We start from the raw sequence: 20,536 nt of genomic DNA, 5'->3' as shown, positions 1-20,536 counted from the left end.
ACCTTGCCACCTGAGTCATCGCCCCAAACTTCACTCTTCACAAATTGCCCACTCCATGAGGCCCACCATTGAGAAACCCAGTCCCTGAGGTCCTCTCCTTCTGGCTTAAGTAGGGGTTCACCTGATGGGAGCCAAGGGCAGGCACTAGACAGGAGGGTGAGAAGAGATGATGCCTCTCATTCTTCACTTGATTCACCTTAACCTCCAGGCCCAGGAGTGGCAAACAGACTCCAGCTGTTGCTAGGCAACCTATCTTCACAGTATCTCACCATTTTCTGCTCCTGTGGGCCCTGCCCACACACCTGTAAACAGTCCTTTCCACAGTTTATCTAGTGTGTTTCCTGTCAGGACACACACACACACACCATAGATGTCCCAGTGTCCCACACAGTGCTCTGTAAAAAATGCAATGCTGTCCTGTCGGGTTTTTGTCGAGGGGGTTGGACTGACCACAGACTGCATTCTCATAAAATCCTCTCCATTTTCAAATAAAATACCACAAAGCCAGATGATAAGATTCAACATTTTATATCAGAAAAAAAAGTCAGGTTTCCAACATTAATTCCATTGAACAAGTGCACAGCATTTGCATGAACTATCTCGGGGCAACATCAGTACAAAACAGTTTCAATTTGTTCAAAAAGCCATTTCAAAAGGAAAAACCTTGATTACTTCAGGGTAAGTGCCAACACCACTTGGGAACAGGACATAAGGCAGGAACATGGCTGCCACATGGCGTGGGAACGGTCTGGCCTGAACAATGTTAGTACTTTGCTACAGCAGGAGACCTCAAATTGCCCTCCAAGACACAAATGAGTGGCAGAAAAATGTCATCTTCATTTGTTGGGATAACACGTCCACTTTAGTCACAGTAGAATTTTCTGTTGGCTGAGCAGTGAGACCCAGCGTCAGCCCTACATGGATCTATCTAACCGAAGGAAAGGAGAGTGGAGAGAGAGCCCTATGGGACGGTGTCACAAAGGTAAGGAAGAGCCAAGCAAAGACTCCTACAGAGCAAAAACAGGCCAAATCCTCTACTCGTGGGCTAAGACAGCTTCCACCTGGTCTGTGTGTTTTTCTATCCAGGAAGCTCCTGTTAAACCTTCAAGTTACACTACCAAGTAGAGAGCGGCCAGTGTAGGGCGTGAACTGGAAAAGCATGAAATGGGGATTTGCATGGGTGGTGCACAGGGCCTGGTATCACCAGAGCTTGTGCAGGGCACTAAGAAGAGCACTTGCTGCTGTCAGGGAACCTTGCAGGAGCATTTATGCTCTCTTGCTGCCCATATAGTGAACCCTTTTTTAAGACACCAGCAAGATTAAAAAAAATAATTCTCTTTAGGTAGACACCTGGCACTTCTGTTTCCTCCATAACAGCTATGCCTTCTATGAAATAATGTTCCTTTAGTAACACAACTTCCCAGAAGACCCATAAATACAGTTTGGCAGCGCAGACTTCCCCATTGTCAAGGCCCTCTGCACAGATTCTATTTACTATCACTTGAAATCTGCCCAAGTTCTCACCACAGACATCAACCCACCCCAATGTATGCACCAGGTACTACACGGCCCACCTACTACTTGCTAACGTCATACCTTCCTAGAAACCTTCACACCTTGACAGCATGCTCTGCCATGACAGGTCACTTGGTGTCATGCACTCCTTGGCACAAACTGGTTCGTGTCAGGCTTACAGTTCATCATGTTTGGCTTCCTGGTCCTTGAGTTTAAATTCCTCGGCCATGACCTTCCCATCTCCATTCCGGTCCTGGTTGGTGAACATGTTCTTCACGATCATTTCAGCATTAAAGCCGGGAGCCAGCTTCCCTTTGCCTGAGGCCACTTGGGCATGAATGTACTCTGAGAACTGGAAAGGAGACAGGACACATGTGAGAAATAGCAGAGCTGAGAATGCACAACCAAGCCTGAACTGTTGTGGCATTAAATCGAGGGGACTGTGAAATAAGAGTCTGTCTTTCCAAACCAAGTTGTTCTTGACGGCTACATGACCTGGGATTCCTCCCCGAGATGCGGGTGAAAGTCCCTGGACTAGGGGCTGCAGAGATGGCTCCGCAGTTAAGAGCACTTAGTTCCCAGCACTCACGTTGGGTAGTTCACAACCACCTGGAACTCCAGCCCCACGGGATCTGATGCTCTCTTCTGGGCTCCTCTGGCACCTGTTACGTACATACACATATCCCCACACATACATACACATAATTTAAAAAATAAAGATAATATTTAACTGTTTTTAAATCCCTTACCTAAAGGACCTCAAGTCCTTAGGGTCCAGGTATCCAGCTTCAGGCACCTGAACAGTGTTAGCTTCCCACCTGAGGCTGACCTCTCCAAAAACAGTGGATGTGCTGTATGCACACATTCACTCGTTCACAATAAAACCCTACCAGCATCTACCATGTGCCAAGCACCGTTCTAAATTCACGGGACACGTCATAAACAGAACTGCCCTTGTGATATTGATATTCTACATGAATATAATAAGTAAATTACACTTTAACTTACAAAGAGAGGGTGGAGAGAGAAAGCAAGGGAAGGTTAAGCAGGGAGAGTGAGCTGAAGCAGTGAATTTGGTGGTCAGGGTAGAACCTCTGAGGTCAGGGAGACTTGTGCAAAGACTTAACAGAAGTCGGGGAACGAGCCAAATAGTTGTCTGGGATGAGTCTGTTCTAAGCATAGAGAGCAGTTAGTTGGTTCAGAGGCCCCGGGAGGAAGCCTGCCTGGTGGGTTCTCAGAACATATACTGGACCACAAACACAGAGAGTAGCTGGTGAGGAGGTGGCAGCCAGCAGATGGAGAGGGCCCTGACAGCCACAGAAAGGCCTTGGAGATGGGCCTCTGCAGTTCTCAGAAGGAAGGAGCTGTGAGTGACTGTCATGGAGAAGCTCGGGGTGAGGCAGGCTTAGGGTGGGGTTAGGACAAGGATCAAGGTTCAATAAATGAAGAAGTAAAGCAGGAAGTTGGATATATGAATGCGAAGTGGGGAGATAGGCCAGGGCTGAAGCTCCAAATCTGGAAGACTTGAGGAGGGCATGAAGCCAAGGGACATGGTAGTGCCAGGACAGGAGGAAGGCAGAGAGAAGAAGGAGCATAGTCCAGGGTCTAGCCTGACACCCTCCCACAGGAAGACACAGCAGAGAAGAGGTCTGAGAAGGAACTGCCAACAAGGAGGCATGATGGGAGCAAAAGAGGGTCCTGCAGGAGTGCCCATCAGCACATGCTCAAGAGGCGGGACCACGGTCCGTGGCCTGGAGGTACAAAGGCTTAACAAGCGTGGCTTTAAAAAAAGAATGGATGGGGCAGGAGAGATGACTCAGTGCTTCAGAGCACTGGCTACTCTTTTAGAGGACCTGGATTTGACTTCCAGCACCCACATGGTGGCTCCCAACCACCTGTAACTCCAATCCCAGGGGATCTGATACCCTCTCTAGCCCACATGCATGTGCTACAGACATACATGCAGGCAAAACATCCATACACATAAAATGAAAATAAAGAATGAAAAGCTGATCACTGTGGAAAACTCAAGTCCCCACTACTTAGAAGGAAGATAGTTTGAACTCACGAATCCAGGGCTAGCCTGGGCAAGAGAGGAAGAACCCATCTTATAAAAGCAAAATAAATCCAGGAACAATGGTGCCTACCTATATTTCCAGCACTCAGGAGGCTGAGACAGGAAGACCATGAGGTCAAGGGCAGCCTCAGCTACAGAGCAAAACCTCATCTCAGAAGAACAAATAAAAAAGGAATGCATATAATAATAAAACAAACAAACAAACAAAAAACCAAACAACAACAAGAAAAGGGAGCAAAAGATAAAAGGAACGTTCCAGGTCCAGGAAAAGCCGATGGTGGAGAACGACAAAGTTAAGGCTAGAGCGTGGGCTTGAGCGGAGTAAGCCATGAGCTCTAACTCAATGCACCGTGACAGCACAAAAGACTCCACTATGAAGATGTGACCCTGGCTCAAACACTGGACAGCTGAGACCTTCCATGGGCCACTTCTTTCTCTGCAGGTTCTTCTAAACCAGTGGTTCTCAACCTTCCTAAGGCTGTGCCTCTTGAATACAGTTCCTCATGTTGTGGTGACATAACAATCAACCATAAGATTATTTTGTTGAGACTTCACAACTGTAATTTTGCTACTGCTATGAATCATGATGTGAATATCTGATATGCAGGATCTCTGATATGAAGACTCTGTAGGGGTCGCAACCTACAGGTTGAGAACCACTGTTCTAAAACATAAGCATGCCTTTTACATGGCTGTTGTGAGGGTGGAGCTGGAGAACACGTGTCCAGGCAGACCTGCAGTGAGCACCCAGTGACTGGAAACTGAATCCAGATCTGTGTGTTTGAGACATCCCTCCATCTCTCAGGAGCTCTGTTCCTGTGTGGGGGAATGTGTATAAACGCCCTTGGTACATACATGTGCTAGTTCCCACCATCACAAGAGATCTGCATAGCCAGCTCTGTCCTGGGCACACTGAATGGACTCCTGCCCCGAGAAGGCCCCTGAACAACTCCTAAAGGGCCATTTACCTCCTCCAGGAGGACTTCCCCATTGCCATCCTTGTCGATTTCTTCAAAGAGGTTGGGAGACACTTCGCCATTCCATATGAACATGTACCCCTCCGGAAGGCCAGCCACGAGCTCCAGCAGTTCAATGTCAAACACTAGGACGGCACTGCCAGGCACCTCTCCATCTAGTCAACAAAGTAGAACATGGCGTTAACCCACAGGCCAGTGGTTGGGACCATCCAGCTGTGCTGCCCTCCCCAGTCTCCAGCTGCCACACCCAAGGAGGCTACTAATTCCAGCTGTTGCTGGTGCCCCCTCATAGAAGCATGAGATCAGCTTAAAGGAAGATGACCAGATATTTTCTTAAAGGAATGAAATAAACTAGATCCCTGAATATCCCAGACAGGAAGGGTGCGTGTCATTTCATGAAACCTGGGTCTCAGTTTATATGCAAACTAAATGTAGAAGCTGGGAAGTTAGCCTGGGTTTGGTTCCCATTACCCACGTCAGGCATGGGCAGGCAAAATGGCTCAGCAAAAAAAGGTGTCTCCCACAAAACCAGAGTAAGATTCCCAGGACCAACATGGTAGGAGAAAACTTATGCCACAGACTGACTTCTGACCTCCACACATACACATGCACACATACACACAAAACCTCCACACATACACATGCACACATACACACAAAACCTCCACACATACACATGCACACATACACACAAAACCTCCACACATACACATGCACACATACACACAAAACCTCCACACATACACATGCACACATACACACAAAACCTCCACACATACACATGCACACATACACACAAAACCTCCACACATACACATGCACACATACACACAAAACCTCCACACATACACATGCACACATACACACAAAACCTCCACACATACACATGCACACATACACACAAAACCTCCACACATACACATGCACACATACACACAAAACCTCCACACATACACATGCACACATACACACAAAACCTCCACACATACACATGCACACATACACACAATCAATCAATCAATGCAAGTTAAACAAAACATTTAAGCAAGGCACAGTAGCACACACTCATAACCCCAGCACTGAGGAAGCTGGGGAGAGGCAGAGACAGGCAGATCCCTAAGCCCAGCCAGCCTGGCTCACTTAAGTCCCAGGCCAGTGTGAGACCCTGTTTCAACCAATGTGGATGGCACCTAAGAAAAGACACTCAGAATGGCCTTCTGGCCCCACACATACACACACACGTGCACTCCCAAACACACGCGACCCACACAAACATGCACACACATAAATGAATCAATTCTAAGTTTGTGTGGAATAGAAAATGAAAGACAGCATGGAATTCTTGGGCCAGGTATGTGGGCCCATGCCTATAATCCTGGCTCTTATCAGGCTGGGGTAAGAAGACTCAAAGTTTGAGGCCGGCCTGGGCTACATAGTAAAATGCTGCTTCAGAAAACCAAAACAGTAAAAACCATAGGGGGAAAAAAGTATGTCTCGCTTTACTTTTTGGTGAAAACAAAACATCTGTAAGCCACTGATAGGGAACAACACCTACAGAACCTTTTTCTCCTTTGAGGTGCCGGAGATCAAGCCAGGGCCCCACACATGTCCAGCCAGCACTCTTATCACTGAAATACACTCCCAACCCCAATTAAAGAATTTTAGGATCAATTTAATAGCAGAACTTTAAGGACAATAACAATGCCTGGAAATGATACACAATTCAAGGTCAAGAAGACTCAAAGGAAGTACTGCATCTATTAAAAATAAGTACTATAATTATTATAGATTATATTTTTGAAATTTGTTTTTATTTTTGGTGTTGGAGATTAAATCCAGGGCCTCATGCATGTCGAGCACAAGCTTTTCCACCAAATTATATTTTACATACAGTGTATAATGTAATTATACGTCGTTGAGGAAAGTCTTAAAGGACACACACAAATTGTCTGAAGCACTTCTCCTGGGATAAGTGAGAGGAGCAGACAGCACTTGGTAGATTTTCTTAAAGTTTTTGTTTTTATGAAAAAGAAAATCAACCCAGCATGCCAATCACTTTTACAAACTGGCACCCTTCGGCGCCAGCTGTCAGCACTGTAAAAACACTGTAAAGGAGTATTCTGGAATCACAAAATAATAAAGAAGAGTGTCGTCACCCCTGAAGGGTGCAGCGGCTGGCTTTCCCAGAACTCAAAAGCAATCTCTAGCATACAGCATCTTCCTTGACTTACAGGCTACAGAGCAATGAACAGCAATGGCCTTCAGCATGCAACCTGGCCCAGGTAACAGTTCAACAGAAGCAGGCAGCCTGACCCCAGATCACCCAAAGCCCTCCTTTCGGGCCTGGCAGATGAACCTGCAAACCAGTGGTATGCTTGCCTGAAGCTTGATCTTTCTCAAGGCCATCACAGGGCAGTGGCAGGAGTCTTTAAACAAAATTCACAGGGTCTTTAAACAAAAATGCTCAAAACTTAAAAAAAGAAAAAAAAACAAAAACCACAAAACCCGTCAACCCTTTGGTTTTAACATGAAGAATCCTGCTATAGCTCTACTTATGGTGCCAAAAGCCCAACGGGAATTTCCCAGCACTCCTGAACACCGTCACTTACCTACACCGGCCTCTCCATAGCCCAGGTGGGGTGGAATGATCACTGTTCGCTTTTCTCCCACGCACATTTCTCTGAGACCCATGTCCATCCCCAGCACGACTTGTCCAGATCCCAACACAATGTTATAAGTTTTGCCTAAGTTCCACCTAAAAAAGGGAAGAAATGAGTGCCTATCAATGGTGGTGGAGGGTATTCTGCTCAACGAGTACAGTTCTGAAGAAATGTCAGAGAGACCCACAGCGAGACACGCTGCAAAACAACCAGCCTGCCCGTTTCTAAACTGACAAAGGCGTGAAAATCAAGACAAAATGGCTGTTCCACAGCACAGGAGCACGCAGGTTTGGGATCTCACTGCGATGGGGGAGCCTACAGGAGTGCTGGTAAAAATGAAGCTACATGGATACATTCCTGGCAACAACTGGCTCTCCAGCGGCTCCTAGGAGTAAGTTCTTTGTATCTAAACAGGCATTTTATAAGAGTATAGTACGCATGGTGTAGTTAGGAGCCTGCATTTTACTGTATTTATTACTGATTTATTTAGAAACACTATATAGCCCAGGATGGCCTTGAAATCACCATGTAGTCCAGGATGACCTCAAAAGTGCTAGCATTGAGGCAAGAACCTTAGGAACATGGCTTTTAGATTCAAAGCCTGAGGCAGACTCCTGGTTGTGGACGAGGGAGGTGGCCCAGCCGTTCAGAGCACCCGAAAGAATCCTGGCTCTGCCATTTCATTTGACCTGGGAAATGTAGCCTTGGTTTCTCTATCTATAATGTAGAGATAATAACAGTCAATAATAAATACGCTTGACATGGTGGAAAGCAAAGAAAGGGGTGTGAGGCACTGCGGTCTGTGCCGTCTCCAACTCCACAGATCCCACTGAGAATTTCGTTAACCACAAAGTTCAGGGATCCTGGAGACCCAGCTAAGAAGTGGGCCCCACAGCCTCAGGCATGACTGAAAGTCAATCTACTACTTCAAAACCAACAGCACTCCTACCATTTCCAAAAGGGCAAACAACAGCTAGTATGTTCTTCAATCCCTTGGTGCCCATCACCAGATGGTGACAAGGAGCAGATGTCTCCTTAGGGTTACAGTCTCCTGGGCCTCCCAGCCTCCACAGGCCAGGACCGCCGCTTCCTTCCCTCCTTCCCAGACCAGCTGATGTTCAGAACCCAGCAAACTCAGGAAGACCCTGTGTTTTCCCTACCTAGGAAGAAAATGACAAAGCCAGCACAGACACAGGATGTCCTCAGGAGGGGCCTGCAGAGGAGCCACCTCTGACCCACTGGCTGTCAGCTTTTCTTAGCAACCAGAATCTCCATGCTGCCTCTCTCCAGGTCCCAGCAGGAAGCAGTACAGGTCTCTGCGGCTTGCAGAACAGCCAAGACCTTGCTTACCCCGTAACAAATGCCCAATTGAAATACACAGACATTAAGAGGATCCTCTAAGCAAACAACTCCATTACTTCTTTTCTCTGGGGTCTTTTTATTTTTGTTTACTTATTCTGTGGGATTGTTAAACACCATCCTCATTCCTCTGTGTTCTCCCACCCCCAGGCTTCCTGCTTCCTGTCATGAGTCTCCTTAGCTCTCTGGCTCTCTGCCCAGTCTCTCATTGGGATTTCCATGTTTCCTGGAAGCAGCATTGTGCTACCTAGTTTTATGTCAATTTGATACAAGCTAAAGTCAGCTGAGAGGAGGGAACCTCAATTGAGAAAATACCTCCATAAGATCTAGTTGCAAACAAACCTATAAGGCATTTTCTTAATTAGTGAATGATGGGAGAGGGTCCAGCCCATGGTGGGTGGTGCCATCCCTGGGACGGTGGTCTTGGGTTCTATAAGAAAGCAGGCTGAAGCAAGCCTGTAAACAGCACCCCTCCACCTTGGCTGTTGGGAACATGAAGGTCTTTGTGCCCACAGATTTCCAGGGAACCTAGGAATGTTAAGCACCCAGGGCTGTTCTTTCAAAGGGAAGGATGTATAACCTGTTTTTCCAGAAAGCTGTGAAGTGATTAATAGCCTGGTGATCTGCATTATCTGTTGGGCCAGGCCATACAAAGTTCCTACAACCAGGACTGGAAGGTGGCTAGTAATCTAAATGACCCTTACAGCTAGGAACTCCCCAAGCTCCCACAACCAGGACTGGAGACACCTAATAGTCTAAATGACCCTTATATTATCTGTATAGCCAGGGGCTCCCCCAAGCTCCCACAAACAGGGCCAGAAGTGGCTAATAGCCCAAATGACCTCTACACTATCTATATGACCAAGACGAGGCCAGAACCTTCCTTAGGTCTTTAAGCTACTACAGGTAGCCTATCTCTAGAACCATCTTCTTGGAAAAAATGGCATGTACCCTGAATCAAGTTTCTATGTAATTATGCTTCCTTGCGCACCAGGGATTGTATTATACCAGGAAAACTTTTTTCCCAGATTACACTGTGTTTAAATTAGTTGGGAATAAATAGCCTAATATCAGACTCCCTGGAGTCTGGATCCAGGGTGGCAAAGTCAATCTGAACGAGTTTTCATTCTCATCTCTCTCCGTAGTTCACTTCCCTGCCTGGACACCTGCAGAGTCCCCCTCAAATGGCCTCTGCATCAGCTCCTGCCTCCAGGTCCCTGCCCTGTTTGAGTTCCTGTCCTGACTTTCTTCAGTGATGGACAGCGATACAGAAAGTGTAAGCCAAATAAGCCCTTTCCTCCCCACGTTGCTTTGGTCATGGTGTTTCAGCACAGCAACAGAAACCCTAACACGCACCTACACCAGTGAAGTGGTTGTATCTGTTGTACCCAGGAAAGGTTTAAGGTGGCACCAGGAAGGCAGGTGCCTGCCTGCCTTCCCATAATTCCTTTCTTTGTAATGTCACACACTAAAGAGACCAGGAAGGATGTGTGGCCACTGCTCTTGCCTGTGGATTTACATGTAACACAAATGACTGTGGAGGCACAAAGTAAAGTTTCTCTTGAAAAGAAGCATACATGCAGACAGAACCCTGTATACATAAAAAATAAATAAATCTTGAAAAAAAAAAAAAAGGCTCCCTGAATCCTGTGGTTCCCACTCAGTAAGAATATGGTGATTCCACCCAACACATCAGAGAGCGGGAAGTCTGATCTCCGGCCACAGAAGCGCATCCTGTACCAACGAGGAAGCAGTCCTTCATCTCTCACCCTCACTCCCCTTTGCTCGGTCTGAACAGTAGAGCAGGGGCGGTAGCAGGGACTTCCACTGTGCTAACCTTCTGGGCCACTAGTCACTCCCACTACCTCTGAATACTTCCACAACCACTGGCCGAAATTACTCTGCAAGGCCTGTTGTAGGCCAGATCTATGTGAATCAGGGCCACCAAAGTTAAGGATATATTTCATCAATTCTAAACTGTGGACTTCCCACACACACACACATACATCTTAGCATCTCTGTGATTATGACGGACAGAGCATCATTGCTTCCTGGCAAAACACTTTTGTGTTCTTAGAGATTCATAAAATAGCATCTCCAACAATGAATGAATTTTAGATTTGATGAAATAACATTGAATGTGTCAGCATGCAGGACCTCATAGTCCAAAACCAGACTATCAGAGCTAGAAGGCTGAAGGACAGGTAAAAGAGAGGCACCTCCATGCCCAGAATAAACAGTGGCCCTTACTTACACAAAGGAAGCCCTTTCTGGGATCTGAATCCAGAAACCCTTTCTGGAACTCAGGGATCTGAATCAGGCTCAGCACAAAAGTAGATGTTCTTCTACAGAAATATAAAGTCTGACAATGGTCCTTTCCCAGAGAGGAGACCGGCTGAACTTCTAGATTCACTTGAGACTCAGAGTCACAGTAAGCAAACCTGTTTTTACGCCATTTTATTATTTTCAGGTTTATTTCTATCACCTAACATTTATAAAATGATCCTTTTGTGTTACAGATACTGGGTACACAAAAGAAAAAATATCAATAAGCAAACCACGTATCCCTACAGTACTCAGATCATAACAGACACAAAAATAACTTAAAGCCAGGGGATGAAAAATACAAATAGTGTTAGGAGACTGAAGAAGCAGGAAATTCAATTCCTCCCAGGAATTTAGGGATGGTTTTGAGAACAAGAAGGACATGTAAGTAGCAACAAATGTTCGCCAGCAAAGAGACCATGCAGTCTGTAGCCTGTGCCACTGTGCAGGGTGGGACTCCAGTGAGGTCACAGTTTCTGTAACAGACTAGGACAAAGAAAGCCCTGTGCATCAGACCCCAACACTAGTTCTTACTTGCGGGACATTTGATCACACTGTGAAACTCCAAGACTGTGTTCATAAAATTAACCTTGGCTTTGGGGGCACGGCCAGTGACTAGTTGACAAGAATTAGCCATAGAGAGTACAGAGGACCCAGGAAGACAGAAGGATGCACAGGAAGAAGTGAGGAGGGACTTAGAAATTTACAGGCCTTTCTGGTTTGAGATGGGTAGAGAGATGTTCTCTTGCTGGATCTCCAGCCAAAAAGGAAGGTCAGCTGGTTGCTTCGCAGATTCTCTGATCTAGCAGGTTTTCACCCCAACATCTGACTCCCGGGTCTTTATTGGTAAATAGAACATCTTATATAAAAACAACACTTACTCAAGGGCCTCAGTATGCATCTGTGTTTGCCTTTAACCTTCTGTCTCCTATTGCAGCTTTCCAAGCAATAGAATTACAGGTCAATGTCACTACATCTGGCTCCAAGGACTTAGTTATTAAATATAGATGTGACTTTGAGAGTTCTACCAGGTAAGAAACAGTCTAGAGCCAAGAAGATCTTTGGTACGAAACTCTCAGAATTATTCACTGAGCACTGAGAAGGCTTACACTACACATTAAGGAGGGTTGGACCAAGCAACCCCTACCCAGTGTCTGACGAAGAGGGGAAGACAGTGAAAACTACTATCAAAAGCTCCCTCCACATCTGGTTCCCAGGTACCCTTACGTGGAGTCCAGCAGAGTCCCATCCAGGAGTGAGGCATTGTAGTGGTATTTCAGGTAATCCCCCTTCTTACTCAGCACCGAGCAATCAGGAGGCTTGTAGTGGGAAGTGATGCTGATGGAATCCGAAGGGTTGTGGAAGTCAATCACATGGATGTCAAACACCAGCACAGCTGAGCCAGGAATGTTCCCTGAAGGGGAGACACAGGGAATCAATGAACAAGCCCACCAAATCACGGCACACTCGCCTCCCCAGGACCAGCAGGTGTGTCCTGGCAAGGAACACAGGGATCCAGGCATGAAATCACAGGGGCACTAGGAAAAAAAGAAGCCGAAAGGAATGTCAGAAGTAATCTAATCTTCATTTTGCCCTTGAGGAAACTGAGGCACAGTTGATAGGAGTCATGAAACTAATTATGAGTACACTTTGAATCCAAATTTAAGACAAACCCACTGCCCCAGTTATTAAGCATGAAAAGAGGCATGGCTAAGTGAAACGCAGATCAGGAAACTCATGCCTATGCAACTGAAGGCTTGCCCTGTCCCAACGGAAGAGGCAGCATGGGAAATGAACTGTAGAATAATAGTAGGTCAGTGTCCAACCTACTACTCAAGAAAAGCAAAGCTATCAAAAACTTCATAAAATGAAAACAGACTGTACCCCTTATGTTAGTGTACCAAGAGTCAGAAAGTGTCTACAATGCATCCAGCTTGTTCCACACAGGATGGGCATAATCAGAGTATAAAGAACTTGGATGAGTGCCTGGTATTCAATAACCACCTATTACTTATATATATTAGTTAATACTTGTCATAATCTTATCTTATGGGGAAACTAGTTCATAATTTGAGGTTTGCCCAAAGTTAAGAGTTATAGAGAAATTTGTGCTTTATAATAAGACAAAGATATTCGCATCTGTGGCTGTTGTTGTTGTGTTTGTGGGTTTTTTTGGTTTGGGCTTTTGTAACAGGTCTTGTCAAAGGTCTGCACCCGCAGTGTAAATACACTAAAAACCACTAAGTGGTAAGCTTTAACACCAAAGCTGAGCAGGGATAAGAGAGATGGCTTAGCAGTTAAGAGCACTTGTTGCTTTAGAAGAGGACCTGGGTTCCATTTCCAGCACTCACATAGTGGCTCACATCCATCTACAACTCTGGTTCCAGACTTCATAGGCATTTCACACATGTGGCACACATACATGCATGCAAGCAAACACTCCCAAATATGAAAGAAATAAATCTTTTAAAAACAGCACAAAACTGAAGCCAAGCATTGAGAGCAGACCTCCAGCCAGCTCCCTATTTAACTTCACTCAGACCTTGCTTTTCATAGTTGTTAGGTAAAGTAGCTTCTTTTATTATCAGCCATGAGTTTGGTCACTGGCCAGATGGCCTCTGGGCAGTTAACTCCAAGGTAATAAGAACAGGGTAAAGGGTAATGACCTTTGTTTTTGAGATCAGCATCTCTTGGCTTGGTGAGGAGACTCCAGTTAGGGTCAGGATCTCTCTGTGGGCATCTGTCCACAGACTACAAACCTCCACTTGTGAGGCAGCCACCAGTCTATAAAGGATCCCTGAATCAGCCTTCCAGGCCAGGTGGCTCTTCAGGACAGCTATTGATAAAGTTAATAATAAAAAATCGTGAGGCTGTAGCCAAGGCAGTTAGAAGTCAGTGATGGGCAGGACCACATCTTGACCAGGACTGCTCAGTTACACGTACCTCTCCCCCTCATTTCACTGAAGATGGATGTGTGGGAAGGGGTTATCAGACTACTTCATCTGTCCAGAGTGACCACTCTGAGTCAATGACATTTCTCTGCTCTTCATCAGGGAAGTGATGAATTATTTATTATTACCTCTCTCCTTGGTACATCGGGGATGAGCCTGAACCGAACTTCTTAGGGCTTCCTGAGCCCAGGCTTTGACCCCAACAACTCGAATAATATTGTGAATATACTTAATTTCTCTGAATTGTAAGCTTAAAAATGGTTCAAATGGGAAAGACATGAACCACAATCTGTTTACTCCCAGAACTTGGGAGACAAAAGCAAGAAGAGAAATAAGTTTAAGGCCACCCTGATCTAAATTAAAAATCCCAAGCCCCAAGCCAGCCAATGTTACACAGTAAGACCCTGTCTCAAAAAAAAGGGGGGGTGTAAAAATGTTGCTCATATGTTCATGTCTGTGTGTTTATGACAGTTAAAAAAAATCAAATAATGTAATTCTCCACCACTGAAGAATACCAAAAAAAAAAAGGTATACTGAAAAAAAAAATCACATAAAAGCCTTAAAAATAATGTCAGCAGCAGCAGGAAGGCTGAGGCAGAAGAATTCTGAGTTCTTGAGTCATCCTGGGCTACATAGACAGACCCTGTCTCAAAAAGAAAACTTAAAATGTCAGTGCCTCGGCCTTATTCTGGGGCTTTAAGGGTGGTCTCAATGTTGTCTGGATGGAGAACAAGGTTGAGAACTGGCCCATTGCCACTCAACCCCCTGTACACCACAAGTGATTCTCAGCTGCACCAACATTCAAGAACCTCTGGCTTGAGAAGGACCAGGGATTTCTTTTCCTGGGTGACTATGTTTAAGAAAAACTATGGCTGGGCATGGTGGTACATGCCTTTAACCCCAGAACCCAGGAGGCAGGCAGATCTCTGTGAATTCTAGGTCAGCCTGGTCTGCTTAGCAAGTTCCAGGCCACAAGGATACACAGTGAGACACTTTCAAAAAAACAAAAGAAAGAAAGACTATGTTAATGGCATGTGGTTGACTAACATTTCTCAGCAAGGTACTAAACTTGATTAATGTAAATAAAATGCCCCCTTCATGATGCACTTCTACAGCCTTCTACAGGAGAAAACAGAATAGGTCCCAGACCAGCACATTCCCAGGATCTGCTACTAGTCTGCCAAGCACTCTGCTGATGACTAAGTCAACTTCTTTGACACAAACATCTTGTCAGCCGAGAGACAGACTCACACCCACTCAGTGAGTATTGTATTAACAGTAGGCTTGCTTGTCAGCTTCTAGGAAGCTGGTGTGGTTCAGTCTCCCAGGTGCCCAGTTAACTCAGAGACACAAACATTCCAGTGAGGGTGTCAATGAGGATCTAGGTTCTGTGTGGGCGGGGAGTTATTGTTTCTCTTACTCTGTGATGAGTTCCCAACAACTAAGCAGAACATGGTCATGAAATTACTCAGTGCATCTAAATGGAGTTTCTTCACCTATAAAACCAGAGAATAGACCTTGAACCCTAAGGATTAGTCTTGAGCCCCCCCAAGAGCCAGCAAGGCAGACACAAAGGCTGTTAGCAGGCTGCCTGGCCCAGCAGAACACTCTTCCACTTCCTGGTAGTTACTAATTCCCCTTGAGATCTCTGGAACTTCTGGTTTGAGTTCTCAGTTCACAACATATGGAAACCAACAAGTCACTGCCTAATGGGAACTTGTCCTCTGACACAGACACATTAGAAAGCTGTGGGTCTAACTGTGGCTCCATTCTGTGGCCTTAAGCAAAGTGCTCAACTTTTATGGGTCTTACTATCTTACCTAAACAGTGGTTACAGTAACACTTTCTTTCGTGCACGGTCATGTGTGTGTAAGTATATATGCACAAGTATACAGGCCAGCGGGCAAATTCTGGTGTTGTTCCATGAGCACTGTCCACTTTTCTTTCTTGCTTTTTCTTTTTAAGACATGGTCTCCCACTGTTCAGGAACTCAACAAATCATCTGGGCTCACTCAGGGAGCCCCAGGGATCCATCTGTCTCTGCCTCCTCAGTGTATACACCAAAACCACCATATCTGGCTGTTTTGTGTGAATATTAAGGATCAAATGTCTGGTCCTCAAGTTTCTATGACAAGCCTTATTATAGTAACAGTGTCCACAACTGTTTTCAGTTTTCCATGAGCTTTTGTGCAAGAAGTCCCAGAGGGTTTGGGGACATAGCTCAGTCAGCAAAGTGTCTGCCACACAAGCATGATAGGCTGAATTCCGATCCCCAGAATATGTAAACCTCTGGGCACAGACTGCATGCCTGCAACCCTAGGCTGAAGCTCACTGGCTGGTCAGCTAACTAAACGGATGATCTTCAGGTTCAGAGAAACTCAGTCTGAAAAAAATAGAAAAGACACCTGACGTCAACCTCAGGCCTCCACCCAATGTGCACACACATGCACAAACACCTATGTGCACGCACACATCTACAACACACACACACACACACACACACACACACACACACACAATCCCAGACACAAGTGGGCAAAACAGCAGTTATTTTGTTCACTTTCTTTTTCCCTAAAAAGTGCTTAAAAGACAGTTACCCAGCAAACCACTTCTCTAACAAAGAAAGCTGCACTTCAGAGCTGCAAACACTCTAAGTGTCCACAATCCAGAGCTGTCCTTGAGGAACACAGCAAGGCAGAAAAGTGCTAATCCAGAGCACGGAGGCAGTAACCCCCCCAGAGTACCCGGGTTTCACACTTCAACATGGGATTCAGGATGGAGCAGCCTCTTGCTCATAACATTTATGATTCTTTGGAGGTTTCCCAGAGCCCCATTTAAGTCTGTGCAGACCTCAGTCTCATACTTGATGGAGAGCCAAAAGGAAAAAAACACTTTAAGCAAATGGTTTTCATCAGTGTGTTCTTTTTTCAAAGACAGGAAGGATTATTCTTCAAGTCATAATGAAATAAGAATACTCAAACTATCTGCTTCTGTGTGTGGTTGACCAGAACTAAAACCTGGCTGGCACTGATAAAACAGTAGTATCGAAACACTAAACAGGACATGAAGCAAGACCTATTTTAACTATTTATTCATTCATTCATTCATTTCATGATGGATGGTTGAACCCAGGGCCTCATGTATGCTAGGCAAGCATTTTACCACTGAGGTATATCCCTCATCTTTTTTCTTTTCTTCTTCTTCCTCATCTTTTTTCTCTCTTCCTCTGTATCTATCTCTCTCTTTCCTTTTTTTTTTTTTTTTAAAGAGGTTCTAGCCGGGCGGTGGTGGTGCACGCCTTTAATCCCAGCACTCGGGAGGCAGAGCCAGGCGGATCTCTGTGAGTTTGAGGCCAGCCTGGGCTACCAAGTGAGTTCCAGGAAAGGCGCAAAGCTACACAGAGAAACCCTGTCTCAAAAAACCAAAAAAAAAAAAAAAAAAAAAAAGAGGTTCTAATGTAGCCCAGACTGGCCTCAAAGTCACTATTAGCTGAGTGTAGTGGTTTGAATGAGAATGACCCTGTGGGCTCATATACTGAATGCTTGGTCCCAGGTGGGTGAAACTGATTGAGGATTAGAAGATGTGACCTTGTTGGAGGATGTGAGTCACTAGGTTTCAAAAGCCCATGCCATTCCTAGTTAACTCTTTCTGCCTCCTACTTACAGAGCTAAGCTCTTGGCTATTCATGCCACCATGCTTTTGCATTACTATGCCTTTGCTCTGCTGTCATGAACTCCAACCCTCTGAAACTGTAAGCCCCAAATAAACGCTTCTACAAGTTGCCATGGTCACGGTGTCTTATCAGGGGAATAGAAAGTAACTAAGACACTGAACATGACCTACAACTCCTAAGTCTCCGAACTCGGCCTCTGCTTCCTGAGTGTTGAGATTACAGCATTCATTGCCAGCTCCGATTTCTTAAAGTATGATCCTTTATGGCCCAGAAAATCAGGAATTTAAGTCAGAGAGGAAAAAATGCTTCTCAGTTGTACCCTCTAGCTTCCAATCAGCTTGATTCATCTTGGATCCTCTGTGAGGAAATCTCCCAACTCCCAAGAACCATATTATATGTGAACAGAAATCAGAAGAGGGCTAAAAAGTGAGTATATTCAGCCAATGAGAACAGCCAGAATTTCAGCAGCAAAAAAATATAAAACCATGATTAAAAAAAAAACTGCATCAATTATCCCTAAGGAAGTCTAAGCAAGTCAGCAAGAACTAATGCAAGAGGAAAAAACACAATAACAAAAACAAATATAAACATGATTTCAAATATTAAATACTAGGTAGCTATTAAAAGTATCTGTTGACGGGTTGGAGAGATGGCTTGGCTGTTAAAGGCTAGGTACACAACCAAAAAATACCTGTTGACATATAAAACTGTTCACATCAACCTGGGTGACGAGAGGTATTACAACACAGTATGATGAAAAGATAATCTCTTTCAGTGTATATTAATATAGGTAGATATTTCTTTATTCTTACCCTCTGTCTTTGAGAAAGGGCCTACCTACGTAGTCCAGGTTGGACTTGAACTTTCAATTCTCCTGCCTCCACCTCCCAAGAGCCATGAATATAGACACATATCCCATACTGAGCACATACACTTTTTTTTAACTTACAGATATACCCAAATGTACAGAAATATCTACTACTGGGATAAGAAATTACCTCAAATTTGGGGGCCTGAAATCACAAAAACTGAGCTGGGGATGAAGCCGGCAGTGAAGCACTTGCCCGGGCTGCACATGGCCTTAGGTTCCATGCCCATCACTGTAAGGAAAAGAAAAAGAGAAGGAAAGATAGAGAGATGGGGGTGGGGTGACAGGAAGAGACGGGGAAAGAGGACAAGCAAACAGACTCAGCTCTGGAAGTCAGAGGCATAATTTAAAGGCACCGGCCGGGGATATGCTCCTTTTGGAGGCCTCAGGAGAGAGTTCCCTTGTTTCTACCCTGACCAAAGGCGACCTGCATCAGTGACCATGGCCACGGCCTCTGTCTCAGCCAAGCTTACTTAGCTTCTCATCCAGCTCGCATCCTGCCTCCCTCAAAGACCCTCAAAGCATTTCAGGGCCATCTGGATAATCCAGAACACAATCCCTGCTTCAAGGTCCTTCAAGGTCACACCAGCAAATACCCTTTTAAGAAGGAAATATTCAGAGATCCATGGACACATTTTATGTAATATGCCTATTGAGGGGACCAAACAGATGCCATAACAGGCTGCTCAGTCTTCTCTCAGAAATCAAGCCTCAATTTCCATTTCCTGAGACTGAACAAGTAGTTTCTGAGAGAACCACGAACAAAGGACAATGAGTCTCCAACAACACCTACGACAGCAAGGACGAGGAGGCCTGGTATACGCAGTACCAGGCCAGGCCAGGCCAGGCCTGAACCACAGTCAGCAGATAATCAAATAAGGACCAAGCCTGGGACTTGTCCAGGCCGGCCCCAAAAAGGAAAAACTATAGCCTTAACCAGCCCCTGACTAGCCCTGGCCAATTAGATCATACTAATACGATTGCCACTTCCTTAAGCCTATGATAGCAAAGATCACCGAACTTCCCTTGGCTGTGCTTAAAAGGAGTCTTCAGGCTCCTCTCTAGGTCATCCCAATTTGCCTTTGTGTGGGATAGTCGACTCCAGCATGCTGGAATAATAACCCTCTTGCTGACTGCATACATGGATGGTAGTCTTTTGCGGGGCTTCTCCAGGACCCTAACATCTATCACAGTAGCATTAACTTCACATGGTGTGATTTGGGGAGATCTGGAGGTCTCATTTATCTATCATTTATCTATTTTTTTGGTCCCAAAGATAAAATATATTATTTGCATCTACTTTGTCTGGTTTTTTTTTTTTTTGTAGTGTTTTGTTTGTTTGCTTGTTTTTGTTTTTGAAGCAAGGTCCCATTTAGCTCAGGTTAGCCTCAAATTCCTTATGTAGCCAAGAACAACTATGTTCCTGATCTTCCTGCTTCTACCCCCAAAGTGTTGGGACTGCAGGTCTGTGCCACCACACTTAGCTATTTCTACAATTTTTTTAAAGGAAGTTTGCTCCTAAAGTGACAAAATGTCCCTAGAGTTAAGGTGCTGGCTATACAACTCACTAAATTCACTAATGCTGCTGAACTGTGTAGTTAAATGGGGGGGGGGGGGGGGGCGTTTCTTAGTGTGCAAAATAAAAACTAAGGGGGGGAGTAAAGTTACACTTACTTTCAACCACTTTATTTAAAATAAATGAAGAAATATAAAGGCAGTTAAACTATAGTAAAATGTTGGGGCTGGAGAGATGGCCCATCAGTTGAGAACATGGGCTGCTACTCTTCCAGAGGACCCAGGTTCAGCTCCTAGCACTCACACAGCAGCTCATTAACTTTAACTCTAGTTCTAGGGGATCCAGTGTCTTCTCCTGGCCTCCTCAGGAGGCATACACATAGTACACACTTACATACACACAGGTGAAATACTCATACATGTAAAATAAAAATAAATATATAATAATCATAGATAGACACACAGACAGATAGAGTAAAATGTTAACAATTGGTGAAACAAAGTAGAATTTACTGTGCAACCCTTTCAACACTGGTGTAGATTTTAAATTTTTCTGAAAGAAATGGAAAATGGGTAGGGGGCACAGCTGCAACCAAGCAGCTCTGGACATGAAAGC

At 45.0% G+C, this 20,536-nt stretch overlaps 1 protein-coding gene across 1 annotated transcript in view; it reads right to left on the bottom strand.

Annotated features, from left to right (window-relative positions):
• Positions 1-512: 512 nt before the first annotated feature.
• Positions 513-20,536, bottom strand: part of Fkbp9 (FKBP prolyl isomerase 9) — a 49,860-nt gene continuing 29,836 nt past the window's right edge. Inside the window, exons 7-10 of the mRNA XM_052720729.1 lie at positions 12,141-12,327; positions 7,179-7,324; positions 4,561-4,724; positions 513-1,867 (exon numbers count right to left, since the gene is read on the bottom strand). Of these exons, the coding sequence (XP_052576689.1) occupies positions 1,691-1,867; positions 4,561-4,724; positions 7,179-7,324; positions 12,141-12,327 (674 nt within the window). The 3' untranslated portion in view covers positions 513-1,690. The remainder of the gene's footprint in view (positions 1,868-4,560; positions 4,725-7,178; positions 7,325-12,140; positions 12,328-20,536) is intronic.

This window comes from Peromyscus californicus, unplaced genomic scaffold (genome assembly GCF_007827085.1).
Source record: "Peromyscus californicus insignis strain IS unplaced genomic scaffold, ASM782708v3 Scaffold_6__1_contigs__length_162567912, whole genome shotgun sequence".
NCBI lineage: Eukaryota > Metazoa > Chordata > Mammalia > Rodentia > Cricetidae > Peromyscus > Peromyscus californicus.
This window is presented reverse-complemented; position numbering and strand designations above follow the sequence as displayed.